At 39.0% G+C, this 14,416-nt stretch overlaps 1 protein-coding gene across 1 annotated transcript in view; it reads left to right on the forward strand.

Moving 5' to 3' along the window:
* The window catches only part of MATN2 (matrilin 2), a 202,873-nt gene that overhangs the window by 8,324 nt on the left and 180,133 nt on the right, over positions 1-14,416 (forward strand). Inside the window, 1 exon segment of the mRNA XM_020968963.2 lies at positions 5,563-5,741. Coding sequence (XP_020824622.1) covers positions 5,600-5,741 — 142 coding nt within the window. The 5' untranslated portion in view covers positions 5,563-5,599.

Genomic DNA, 14,416 nt, shown 5'->3' on the forward strand with positions numbered 1-14,416 from the left:
AACTTTCAAAAATATCAATCAAGCAGCAGATATTAATTAAGCACCTACTGTGTACAAGGCATTATGCCAAGTGATGGGGATATAAGGACAAAAATCAAATAATCTCTGCCTTTAAGGAGCATGTATTCTGTTGGAGAAGACAACATTTACAAATTCAAGTAAATACAATGTAATTTGGGCAGTGGGGGAGGCACTAGCAGGTTGGGGAATTAGGAAAGGCTTTGTGTAGGAGGTTGCATTCAGCTTGAACTGAACTCTGAAGGAAGCTGTGGATTCTTTTTTTAAAAAAATTTATTTTATTTTTAATTTATCTAATAAAACAAGCATTTTTATAACATAGTGTAATAAAAGATGATTGCACATGAAACTGCAAATCTATTATGTATAACTTGCTGTTCCTTTTACCTATATCATAAAGTTGTCATGTGAATTTTTTTCTTTTTTCCCCCCTTATTTTCTTCCCTGCCTCTGTTCCCTGTTCTGCTCTGTAGATCGATTCTAAAAAGCATGGTCACTTCAATACTTTGGAAATCTCTGATTTTATCAGTGTGATTATTTCTTCCAATGATGTGGATTGCAATCCTTCTATTATTCTATTCTCGGGATATGCTGTGGTTGAAGACTTGACATTACTCAGTGGTCAGCCTGGTGATGGACTTCACTAGGCTGATTTCCCCAACAACTACCCACAATCCATCATTGACCTTGTACTCAACTAGGTGATGCAGTGAATCGAGTGCTGGATCTGGAGTCAGAAAGACCTGAGTTTAAATCCAGCCTCAGACTCTTACTAGCTGTGTGACCCTGGGCAAGTCATTTAACCTCTATTTTCCTCATCTATAAAATGAGGTTAATAATAGTGCCAACCTCCCAGGGTGGTTGTGAGGATCCAGTGAGATAATAATTGTTAAGCACAACTGTTAAGCACAGTGCCTGGCACAAAGTAAGTAAGCCCTATATAAATGCTAGTTGGCTATTATTACACAAGGCATTTTTTTAGCTTGACAGAACCAGTCAAATCAATGTGTTACATTAACAGGGTTTTAGGGTTAGCCTGGAATAAACATTCATAATTGCTTTTACTTTGATTTATTCCTTTCTGCATGCATTCATAGCCTTCTGGAACCCAGACTCATTTCTACATCATGAAACATTAGAGTAGTAATTCAGTGGAGAAGAAAATGATTACGTAGACTTTCCAAACACTTTGTGTTCCAATTGCAAGAAGGTGTTTTGCTGGTTCTCCTGATTCATAGATATCTTGATATAATGAAATGATCACTGGTTCTAGAGTCAGAGGAGCTGGTTCTAGAGTCTACCTCTGACTTACTCATATAACGTTAAGGAGGTTTCTTAACCTCCCTGAACCTCAGTACCTTACTCTGTAGAATTAGAAGGCTTGAATTAAATGGCTTCTGAGTTCCTTTATGGGGCATCTAGGTGGCACATAGAGTATCCAGCTTGAGGTCAAGAAGACTCACCTTCATGAGTTCAAATCTGGCCTCAGACAATTACTAGCCATGTGACCTTGGGCAAGTCACTTAACCCTATTTTCCTCATCTGTAAAATGAGCTGGAGAAGAAAATGGCAAACCATTCCAGTATCTTTGCCAAGAAAACCCCAAATAGGGTCACGAAGAGTTGGTGAAATGATTGAACAACAAGAGTTCCCTTCCAAAAAGGGTCCTTTAATATCACCAAATTGTATTCTGATCCTCTTTCGTCCTGGAAATTACTTTATATGTGTTTTGTATTTACTTATCTGTATGTTGTGTTCCATACATACCACCTTCCCAAATGGAATGTAAACTTATTGAGGTCAGGGAATATTTCCTTTTGTCTTTGCATCCCCAGCACCTAGTACACTAGCTTGTACTTAGAAGACACTTTCTAAGCACTTGTTGAATAAATGAATGAATGGATGGATGGATAGACAAATGGGTGGATGCTGTTTTGTTAGAAACTGGCTAGAAAACCTCCAGCAATTCTTGAAAGCAGAAGACATGGAACACGTGCAGAGGGATCTGTTTTAGTAAGTGATGATTAACCATCATCCTAGAAATATGTCGGCCACACATACTATCAAGTAACTTGAGCATAGATTTGATCTTAAATGGAAATATGGCAAAAGAGACTTGAGCCTGAGAACATGTGGAACATATTTTGAAATGAATGAGCATTGCAATGAGTATTTCTTGGCCACCAGGAAGGAAAACTGCAATAAAATAAGCTGCATATAGACAACGATAACAAATAATTATGGTATCCAAAGCTGTAAGGTGATTAATATTGCAGTGACTTGAACATAAACAGCAGATTTAAGAAGAGGGAAAGGGCAAATTAAAGCATATCTACCCCCTGAAAAGCAGGATTTGTCCAGATAGCAAAAAATCACAGCCCATCATGATTTTCTCTATTTTCAAGAAGCTTGCGATAAAGAAAGGAAAAAGTTAAACTGAGGAATCCTGTATGAATTTTCTATGTGCATCTCTTACCAGACAAGGTCCTTTCCCACATAATCCACAGTGCTGTGGATAAAGTGCTGGATTGGAGTTAGAAGAGCTAAGTTTGAATCTGGGCTTTGCCACTTACTAGCTATGTGACTTTAGGAAAATTATTTAATTTCTCTGGACCTCAAGTTCCTCATTTGTAAAATGAGGGGGCCTTTGGGCTGGGTGACCTCTGAGGTACTTTCCAGCCTTAAATCCAATTCTAGGATTCTGTAAACTGTAACATTTTTTAAAAATGAAATCCATTGTTATTACTTTCAAATGTAACATGAACTAGGGTGAAAAATGCGGCCAAGGAAGAGTTTCTACCCAGATCTGCTTTAAAATGCAGATAAAAATCACATGTGAATTCAGTTTTTTCTTTCTTCCCTCACCTCATCCCGCAATCTTAAGCCTGAGTAACTGAGAAGTTTATTGCTGACAGGTATGCTAAACAAAGCCCAGTGATTTTATTGGTGGAAATCATACATAACAAAGGCTAGAATGTAAGGCACAGATTTAAGGCAGAAGCCAAGAGTGGCTTCACCTATCTTTTTTGCTCTTTTATCCAGGTTAATATGCATGGCAAGTTGGAGCACTGTGAGGTATCAAGTAAATCTCATCTCCCCAGTTCCACCAGTTCTTTTGCAGGTTTGTTAGATAGATAGATAGATAGATAGATAGATAGATAGATAGATAGATAGATAGATAGATAGATAGATAGATGATAGATAGATCAATCATTTGTTAAGTGCTTACTATATGTGTGGCAGGACCTGGGAATACAAATACAAGAAAAAAAAAGATAATCTCTGCCCTCAACAAGCTAACATTCCTCTTTTTGGATTTTTTTATTCATTTTGAAAAATACAAATAGACAAAATAAAAAGAACATTTTCATGTACATAGCACAATGTAAAAATAGGATTCGATATAAAATCATAAATATCCATTTCACACTGTTTACTTTAAAAAAAACCTATGAAATAAATACTATACCATTTTCAAAGCTACCGTGCTTTTCTGTGCTTCCTTTTACGTTTTCTTTTTTTCTCTACTGCGTGCTTTTTTTCTCTCTCTCCCTCCCAACCTTGCCCTAGAGAAGGCTACCATTAGACACAAATATGTGTATATGTGTAAAATCATATGATATATCCTTCTATTCATCAGCTCTTTCTCTGCATGTGCCTTCATAGGTCTCTTATAGCTGATTTGAGTATTTATAATACTCAAAATGACTTGGTCATTCAAAGTTGTTCTTAGAACAATATTGCTGTTACTGTATAAAACATTCTCTTGGTTCTGCTCATTTCACTCTTCATTATTTCATACAAGTCTTTCTATGTTTTTCTAAAGTCAACCAGCTCATCATTTTTATAGCACAGTAGTATTCCATCATATACCACAACTTGTTCAGCCATTCCCCAGTTGAAAGGCATCCCCTCAATTTCCAATGTTTGCCATTACAAAGAGAGCTGCTATAAATATTTTAGAACAAATAATGTCTTTTCCTTTTTCCCTACTCACTTTGGGAAACAGACCCAATAATAGTATTGCTGGGTCAAAGGGTATGTGGTTTTTTTGTACACCAAAATTGCATGTGTCTCATATATGGGCCTCTTCATGCCTATTTCTTAGTATCTTCCCTATGTATGTGCTCCCACATGTGCACTCCCTGGTCATGTCTCCTTTCTATACGTAGACTCCTTCACAGGTCATGTGGCTACTTGTGGAAGAGCATGCCTGTGTACATATGGGGGGAAGGATCTTTTCTTGATCCCTTTTATTTTATTATGCTACACTATGATTTGACTTTCTATGCTATTTGATCAAATGTCTTTTGCTTTGAATTATATGTCATTTCTGCTAAACTAAGTGTCAAAGTGAACATATCACTGGGGCTCTTGAGCTATGATTTTGAATGATTTACTGACCTACAAAATGCCTTCAACCTGGAGCAGCTTTCTGGAGGTTTCCATGTAAAAGGATCCCCAGGAGCCATACTGAAATGACTAATTTCCTTACCAGAACCTTTTTTTTTTCATCAGTCATATAGAGACAAATTTCAGTCCAGTTCTGTATTCATGTGATTCTGACTTCTTAAATTGGTAAGGTTCTCATTCACCAGGTTTCTTTTGTATACATTTATATTTGTTATCTTTACATTTCTATAAATATATTTATTTTATATTTCTGCTATACATTTCTACATATTTTTATATATACTTGTGAACTCTTTAAAAGTAGGTATTGTTTCATTATTTACACTTGTGTCCCCAGGGCTTGTCCATAGTAACCAATGAAGAAATAGTTTTTGATTGATTGGTTTTCCTGTACTAAAATCATGTTGGTATGATCCTCCATGTTGCCAAGTACCTCTTGCCTTCCCATTCCAGGAAGTCCAGTCTAGCTACTAAGTAGGAGAGCTAAGGTTTGACGGTGACAACAAGACAACTATTCTAGTAACTTCTTCATAAGACCACTGTAAATGATGCTAAACCTAGGACAGCCCCTATGCCTATTCTTTGGTAATCTTGTAATTGATCATTTGCCTGGTCTAAAACCTGAAATGGGAAGAAAAGTTGTCTTCTTTAAAGGTGCAAATAGCTATTTTCTTTTCAGATCTAAGATTTAAAGGGTAATAATGATCCTCAAGTCATTATTCATTCAACAAGACTTTAAAAAAATTTTCAGCATTTCTGGTTAAGAAGGCAGTGTGAAAGGTCCTAGAGGAACTCAGCCTTCTCTACAAGTACCCCAGCAAAAATATAAATAAATATTTTCATGTCATTTTCTTGTTACTGAAGATTTAATTAAGTGGTGAAAAATTTCAGCTATGAAGGTCACCTGCCTACATCTACCAGGCTTAGGGGATCTTAGAAGACCATCATCATTGGGGATTAGGGATTACTTCATCTAAAGCTCTTAGCCTTTCTTTGTTGGCCCAACACACAAAGGGCATTTTAAGCATCCATGGCACGTATGTAAAGAGGAATAATTAAGAGTTGGCAGGATTACAACACATGCCAATGATATACTCAGAAAATTCAGCTTTTTTCATTTATTTGTTGCAGGCTGGCCTTGGTGGTTGTCCATTTGACTCTTCTTGAAATGGAGAAAATGGTACTGGGCTGCTGTCTGTTGTTCTTTGGACAAATCCTACTTTTCACTGCTGAGGCCAGGGAGAGGAACCTCCCATGGCCATTGTCAAGAGGCAGAAATGCTCTGGCCCATCCCCAGACTGCTTTACTTGGTAAGTTATTAAGTATTTTTCTTCAGGACACCTGCATCTGTGTCTCCTGCCTTAACCTAATTGTAAGCTCCCTGAAGGCAATGATTATTTCTTAAATAAACTTTTTCTCAGCTCTAGCACCTGGCAAAGTACTTAATAACTGTTTATTGAATTGAGTATTCCAAGAAACAAAAAACAAAAGGAAGAAATGATTAACTAGACATTCTCCCTTAGAGGATGTAAGGTTCTTGAGGATAAGGACTGTTTGGGATATTATCTTTCTGTACACAGTGCTGAGCACAGTGCCTTACACATAGAAGGTGGTTAATAAGTGCTTATTGATATCAAAACCAGGGATAAAGACCCAGAAGAGGAAATTTCTGTTATTTTTTTTGGTGTTTATTATGGAGGAGGGTCTTTTACAGACTGTTGATCTGTACAGCAATGGCTTTTTAGTCGTTTTTCAGTCTTGTCTGACTCTTCATGATCCCATTTGGGGTTTTCTTGGTAAAAATACTGGAGTGATTTACCATTTCCTTCTCCAGCTCATTTCACAGAGGAAGAAACTGAGACAAACATGGTTAAGTGACTTACCCAGAGTCATATAGCTACTAAGTGTCTGAGGCGAGATTTGAACTCAGGAAGATGAATCTTCCTGACTTGAGGTCCGGTCACTATCCACTATGCCACCTTGCTGCCCATTGATGTACTTAGAGTGGTGGAAAACAACTACAATGAATCTGGAAAATAATATTAAACATCTTAGTTTAAAATTTAAATATAATATAGTCTTGTTACTTTGTACCAAGTTAAATACACAACATAAGACTTACATTAGAAAAGGCCGTTGTTTGCTTAATCTTCAGAATTTTGTGTGAAATTATTTTGATGACATCTTTCTTACAACAGTAGGTGTTAATATATTTTCCAACATAATATGGTTTGGGAAAGTAACAAGACTACCTCATAGCAAAGTTCATTTGGTACTTGGAACCAAATCCTCAAAGATAGGGACTTAGGGGAAAGATTATCTCATTTAATCCTCATACCGACCCTGCAAGGTTATTCAGTGCTGTCTCATTCCACAATGAATGCCATCCTTCCATAGAATATAGAATAGAGTTTAGAGTTACAGAAGTCTTAAATGTCATCTAATCCAGCCCCCTCATTATTAATAATAATAATAATAATAGCTAACATTTATGTAGCATTTTAAAGTTTGCAAAATGCTTTATAAATATTATCTCCTTTGATCCTTATACAACAACCTGGGAAGTAGATGCTATTATTGTCCCCATTTTGCAGATGAAGAAACTGAGACAGGCAGAAGTTAAGTGACTTGCCCAGGGTCACACAGCTAGTAAATATCTGAGTCTGGATTTGAACTCAGCCCTTTCTGACTCCAGGCCTGGCACTCTAGCTACTGTGCCATTTAGCTGCCCCAACTAAAACCCAACTCTTCTTGACTCCAAGAGAACTAATGTTGGTCAATCAATAAATATTTATTAAGTACCTATTATGTGCCAGGCATTGTGCTAAGCATTGAGGATACAAGGAAAGGCAAAAAAATCCCTGTCTTCAAGGACCTTATAGTTCAAAGGAAGAAGCAACATGTAAACAACTATGTACAAATAAAATTATATTCAGGATAAATTAGGGGTAGTCTCACAGCGAAGGTACTAGAATTAAGGGGGATTGGAAAAGGCTTCCTTTAGAAGTTGGGACTTAAGGAAATCTAGGGAAGCCAGTAAGTAGAGATGAGGAGAAAGAGCATTCCAGGCATGAGGGACACAGAGAGAAAATGCCTAGAGCTGAGAGATGGAGTGTCTTGTTTGTGGGACAGAAAGGAGGATGGTGTCACTGGATGGAAGAGTAAGTAAATAGTGGGAGGAAGGTGGAGGAAGACTGGAGAGGCTGGAGAGGGGAACATTATATATTGAATGTCAAACAGAAGATTTATGGGACTTGGGCTTTAGGAAAATGACTTTGGTGGCTCAAAGGAGGATGGACTGGAATGGGGAGAGATTTGAGGCAGGCAGACTCACCAGCAGGCTATTGCAATAGTCCAGGGTTGAGGTGAGAGGGTCTACATCAGAGTGGGTGGTGGTGTTAGAGGAGAGAAAGGGCCATATCAGAGAGATGTTGCAAAGGTGAAATCACCAGGCCTTGGCAATAGATTAGATATGAGGGGTTAGAGAGGAATTGAGAATGACATCTGGGCTGGAGACTGGAAAGATGATGTCACTCTTGACAGTAATAGGAAAGTTTAAAGGAGAGGAGGGTTTAGGGAGAAATATGGTAAGGTCAGTGTCTTATGGTAAGAAGAGGGCTGGGACAGATCTTTGGGGGATACCCATGGTTAATGGATAAAGATCCAACAAAGGGGACCGAGAAGGGGTAGTCTAAGAGTTTTACCCACTAGAGTACTCCCTCTCAGTCTACTTTGTTGGATCTTCATCCACTAACCACGGGTATCCCTGAAAGCTCTGTCCCAGCCCTCTTCTCTTCTCTCTCTCTACCACTTTACTTGGTGATCTTATCAGTTCCCATGGATTCAATTATCATCTCTATGCTGATGATTCTCAGACGTACATATCCAGCCCGAATATCTCTCCTGACCTCCATTCTCCCATCTCCAAGTGCCTATTGGACATCTCAAACTGAATATCCCATAGACATCTCAAAATGAACATGTCTAAAACAGAACTCATTGTCTTTACTCCTCCTCAAGCTCTCTGTTCTTACCAATTTTCACTGTCAAGGAAAATATTCTCCTCCCAGTCACTCAGGCTTGTAACCTAGCGGCCATCCTCCACTTGTCAGTCTTTCTCACCTCCCCTATCTAATGAATTGTCAAGTCCTGTTAATTCTACCTTCCCATCTCTCCAATATGTCTCCTCCTCTCCTCTGACACTGCCACCACTCTGGGTCAGGCCCTTAGCACCTCACGCTTGGACTATTGCAAGAAATCTGATTGTTCCCCTGGCTCATATATCTCCCTACTCCTGTCCATCCTCTACTCAGCTATCAAATTAGAGGTAACTAGGTGCTGCAGTGATTGTTGGACTTGGAAACAAGAAGACCTGAGTCCATATTTAGCCTCAGATACTCACTAGCTGTGTGACCCTAGGCAAGTCATTTAACCTCTGTTTGCCTCAGTTCCTTCATTTGTAAAGTTGGAATAATAGTACACACCTCCTAGGATTGTTATAAAGATAAAATGAAATAATGTTTTTGAAACACTTTTCAAATCTTACATCATTATATAAATTCTAGTTATTAATATTTAATTAATCTTCCTACAGTGAGGGTCTGATACTGTTATGTCCTGTCAATAAATGCTAGAGGTTCCTATTACCTCAGCCTCAAATGTAAAAATCTTCTGTTTGGCTTCTTAAAGCCCTTTATAATTTGGCCCCTTCTACCTTTCCAATCTTTTTCTACCTTAATACTCTCTATCTTCTCCTTCCCCCTCCTGAATACTCTATGATGTAATGACACTGACCTCCTTGCTATTCCTTGCACAAGACCCTCCATTTCCTAACTCGGCATTTTCTCTGGCTGTTCCCCTATGGCTGCAATTCTCATCCTCCTCATCTCTGCCTCCTGGCTTCCCTGATTTCCTTCCAATCTCTAACTAAGTCTTGCCTTCTACAAGGAGCCTTTCCTGAACCTCCCCCCACCCTTAACATTAGTGCTTCCTCTCTGTTGATCATCTCTAATGTATACATCTTATTTGTACATAGGTTTTTGGGAGGTTACCTCCACCATTAGACTGTGAGCTCCTTGAGGGCAAGGACTATCTTTGGCTGTTCATTGTATCCCCAGTGCTCTGTATGGTGCCTGGTGCATTGTTGATGCTTAATAAATGCTTGTTGACTTGACTGACTAATTTGACTCGACTTGGAGTCAGGAAGACTTAGGTTCAAATTATCCTTCTTAGCACTTACAGGCTATGAGACTCATCCATTTACTTAACCTCTCTGAGACAGTTTCCTCATTGGTAAAGTTGGGATATAATACAGGCTAATACCAATACTATGGTCCTCACCTCACAGAGCTGTTTGTTGTGAGACTCCAGGGCATAATGTCTGTTAAATGCTTTGCAAATTTCAAAACATGACATAAATATCAGTGATTGTTAAAAACCATATCCAGACATTTTTCCATTACATGATACCTGCCCTGTTATCCAAAAGTAAACCCCAGATCTTTGGCTAACAAAAACCTGGAAACATTCATGGGGAGCTGAGATGGAAGTGTCTCTGTTTTTAGGGAAGGAAGAAGATTTACAAAAGCCTGGTTTTTACTAGTGTCATCCCCCCTCCCCCTTTTTTTTTGGCAGGGGAAGGTGGGGGCTTTGTTTATTCTCCATGAAACAGAGGGCAAAGAGGGATAAGCCACCTACCAATCAATGTTTATTTATTAAGCGCACACTATGTGCCAGGCACTGTGCAAAGGACTGAAATCACCAAGCCATGAGTACATTTGTAGGTGCTATCTTTACCTCTGATTCTTCAAGCCCGAGAAAATGACGGAATCTTTTCTCTAGGCCTGTTTGTTTTTCCTCTTTTAGTGTTTGATGTATTCCAAATGTTCCACAAGCTGGTCCACAGGTTAAAAGGGGATGGCTAGAAACTGCTCTCACCATGTTTACAGCATGTTCTGATGTGCGTCTCATTTACTTGACAGCATGTAAAAGCAAAATGCAGAAGTATTTACTTTTGCTTAGAGTTTAAAACTGAGTAGAATGGTCACAATTATGAGTAATTAATCTGCACTGTTACAGCTATTATTCGTTCTTTTCTTTACATTTCCTATTGACTTATTTCAGGATTTTTATAGCTTCTGGATATCGGTCAAAGCTCCAGTGCTAACTTGCAGCTGGCATTTGTAAAGAACACATAGGGACAAACAGGGCAGGCATTTTTGTACTTCTTAGAAGTAACAATAGCTGACAGCTTCATTTTGAGGGATTCCAGACGTGTGTTTCCACCACATCATGGTATAATGGATAGAGCAGTGCTTCTGGACTCAAAGAACCTTAGGCGAATCACTTAAAATTCTTGGGCCTAGATCTCTTCCTCTGTTAAAAAAAAAAAAAAGAAAGGGATTGTTGAAGTCTGAGATCCTTTCTGGCTTTAGATTTATTATTCTGTGAGTTTCTGATCTGAATGGAGAAATCCCAGCATGGGAATTCGCCTCACAGCTACCAAGCAGACACTCATATATCATTTAAGGGCTTAGAAAGGTGACTTATCCATGGTCACACAATCAGTATGTGTGAAGGGTGAGACTTGAACCCAGCTCTTTCTGTCCTCAAAGCCACCTTCTATCCACTCAAACACATTGCTTCACAGTTACATTGTTGTCACATCCAAATCTATGTGACCCTATTTGGGCTTTTCATGGCAAAGATACAGGGGTGGTTTGCCATTTCCTTCTCCAGCTCATTTTACAGATGAGGAAACTGACTCAGGCAGAGGTTGTGACTTGCCCAGGGTCACACAGCTAGTAAGTATCTGAGGCTAGATTTGAACTCATGGAGATGAGTCTTCCTGACTCCAGGCCCACACTCTGTGCACTATGGCACTCTGTGGATTATGGCACTCTGTGGATTATGGCGCCCTGTGCACTATGGCGCCACCTAGCTGCCGAAGCACAGTTACATAATACTTCCCAAAATAAGTTCTCTCATTTCATCCTCACAAACACCTTCTGAGATGAGCCCTATGGGTATTATTATCTCCGCTCTGCTGGTAGGGAACAGATACTCCAGAGGGGTTAATTGATTTGCTCATGGTCACATCGCTAATAAGAATCAGCAAAGTGATTCAATTCAAGGTCTTTCCCTGGGTCCTTCTCAGCCACACTAGAACTGCCTTATACTCTCTCTTGGATGTTTGTGTCATGATATTGACTTGAGGTGAAATGTCTCATAAGGTTCCTTTGGTACTTGGAACTAGGACCTTATAAAGTCCGTTTTTACCTTATAAAGTATTTATGTGCAAAATGGAATGGTGAAAATAGAATAAGAGGATTAGAGCTGGAAGGGGTCTTAGAAATCATTAAGCCTAATCCCCTCATTTTACAGATGGGGAAACTGAGGCCCAAAGTGATTTAGAGACTCACCTAGGTTCACACAAGTATTAAGTGGCAGAGACCTGGGTTTATACCCAGATCCTCTAACTCTAGGTGGTGCCATGGATAGAACTTGGCTTGGAATCAGGGAGACTCATCTTCATGAGTTCAAATCTGGCCTCAGACACTTACTACCTGTGTGACCCTGGGCAAGTCACTTAACCCTGTTTGCCTCAGTTTCCTTATCTGTAGAATGAACTGAAGAAGTGAATGGCAAACCACTCCAGTATCTTTGTCAGGAATACCCCAAATGAGGTCATGAAGAGTCAGACACAACTGAAGTTACTGAACGACAACAATCATGTATTTCTGGTTTTGCTTACTTCATTGTGCGTCAGTTCATCTAAATCCCACGTTTCTGTGAAATTCTTCATATTCATTTTTTCTTTTGGTGCATTAATACGTACTTTACCTGTGAATCTCCATTTCCTCCTCTGTAAAATGGGGAGAATATTTGCTCTACTTAATTTTTAAGGTTACTGGGAGAAGCACATGAGATATTATTTGCAAAATGCTTTGTAACCATAAAATGCTCTATACATTTGAGCTCTGAACTCTTGTTGAAAGTGAGTGGCATTAGTGAAGATTTCTGTATAGAGAGTAGAGGGGATTTGTTGCTAAGAAGAAAAGTTATTTTTATTGTTCAGAGAAATCCCACTACTTCCTGAAGTCTAACATATATATGTATGTATACATACATATATACACATATATACATATATATGATGTAATTTTTTTCATAGAGAGAGCTGAAACTTCTTAAAATAATAATGTGCTTAGAAGGGTTGGCCAGATTAGGGGATTAATAACCTATTGCTATGGATTACATTTTGCTCTTTCTAGCAGGATTTCTGACCAGGTTGCTAGTTATTAACATTTCTTGGCATTTATGAATGAGGTCTTAGTTCATTTTCCCGAAAGCAACTCTCCACTCCACAAAACAACATCCCACATTCAGGGACTCAGTGGAAATGCCAAAGGTCTTTGGGAATGAAAGACTGAAATATCCTTAAGCTCAAGGACAAGAGACCCGTGTTGAAATCAGTCTTCCACAGCTTATGATGCTACTTCTCCGTGGTGAGGATTCATGCCTCCAAGTCATTTGCCTAGCAACAAGATGGGTTTAGTTTCAGATCACAGGTTTTTAGATTTAGAGTCAGAAGGGACCTTGGAGATCATATAGCCCAGTCCCCCTCATTTACAGATAAAGAAATTAAGGCCTGGAGAGGTTTTGTCTTGCCCAGATTCCAAGCTCCAAATTCATCGTTTTTTCCATTTGTATCATACTAAACATAATAAGAGAGGCAATACAGTATGGTGGAAAGAACACTGGATTTGGAGTCAGAAGACCTGAGTTCAGATCCTATTTCTTCATACTTAATCCCTTTAGGCCTCAGTCTCTTCATCTGTAAAATTCATTGGAATGTTCATGTTTGTTGATTTTGTAACAGGAAAGTGATAAGGACTGGACATGTAGTTTCGTTGGTATATAGGAAACTGTCTCAACCAAATGTAGGTTTGGTACTTTTTGGGCATCTCGGGATTTTAGAGAGTTACCTGGAACACTGAGATGTGCTCAGTGACTTTCCCAGAGCCACACAATTAACATGGGTCAGAGGCAGGTCTTCAACCCAGGTCTTCTGATTTTGAGTTTAGCTCTTTGTCTATTATATCATGCCAGCTCTTTTTAAAATAAAAAGGAAAAATAAGTAATGTCCTTTCTGAGCTCCCAGTTCTATAGTACAGTGAAATGTCCTGTAGGCAGTTAGAGCTGGAGTACAGATGAAAAATTAAGTTCGGAGATTGTCAAGCAATTCTTTCTTCCTATCTCCCTCCCTGTGTAATTGGAAATGAGGATTCGTTTGTGAAGTCAAACTAGGCTATCTTTTGCCTTACTTCTTACTTAGCCTTAATCACTTAATGAGGCGTTGCCTTAGTCAAACTGAGGCCTGTTAAAGACCATAGCTTAAAAAGGCCCAGGTCTCCCAGACCATCCAGAGCCATCTCCAGTCATCCTGACTTATGTCTTATCACTGGACCCAGATGGCTTTGGAGGAGAGAGTGAAGCTGATGACTGCACAACCCTGCCTCACTTCAATTCACTTTCAAGTCAAGACATTTCCCCTCCTGATGTCATTGGTCCTCTTCCAGAATGAAGGATGAACAACAACAGTTGGAAATGAAGACAGGATTGCTTCAGGGACAAATTCTTATACTCAAACTTAATTAGCATAGTCTGGGACCACAGTTCCTCCCTAACTCCCGTATTACCAATTTGATCAGCTGAAACTGGATCTCTAGTTCTTTCCTGAGATCTACAACCACTCACAAAGTACCCTACCATGGTGGTTGTCCATTCTCCAGGAAACTCACAGACTAAACACTCTTTCTAGGGAAAAACCCATCTTCATTGATCCAACCTGACATGAGATCCAAATCATGCATAGGGTAAGAAAAAACTCTTTTCCCATATTATGATTACGTGGGGATGAGCTTCTGACAACAAATTCAGTGTTTTCTTGATACAATAAGTTGTAATAGCAATGATGCCAAGA

The sequence above is a fragment of the Phascolarctos cinereus genome, unplaced genomic scaffold (assembly GCF_003287225.1).
Source record: "Phascolarctos cinereus isolate Bilbo 61053 unplaced genomic scaffold, phaCin_HiC Scaffold_4;HRSCAF=312, whole genome shotgun sequence".
Lineage (NCBI taxonomy): Eukaryota > Metazoa > Chordata > Mammalia > Diprotodontia > Phascolarctidae > Phascolarctos > Phascolarctos cinereus.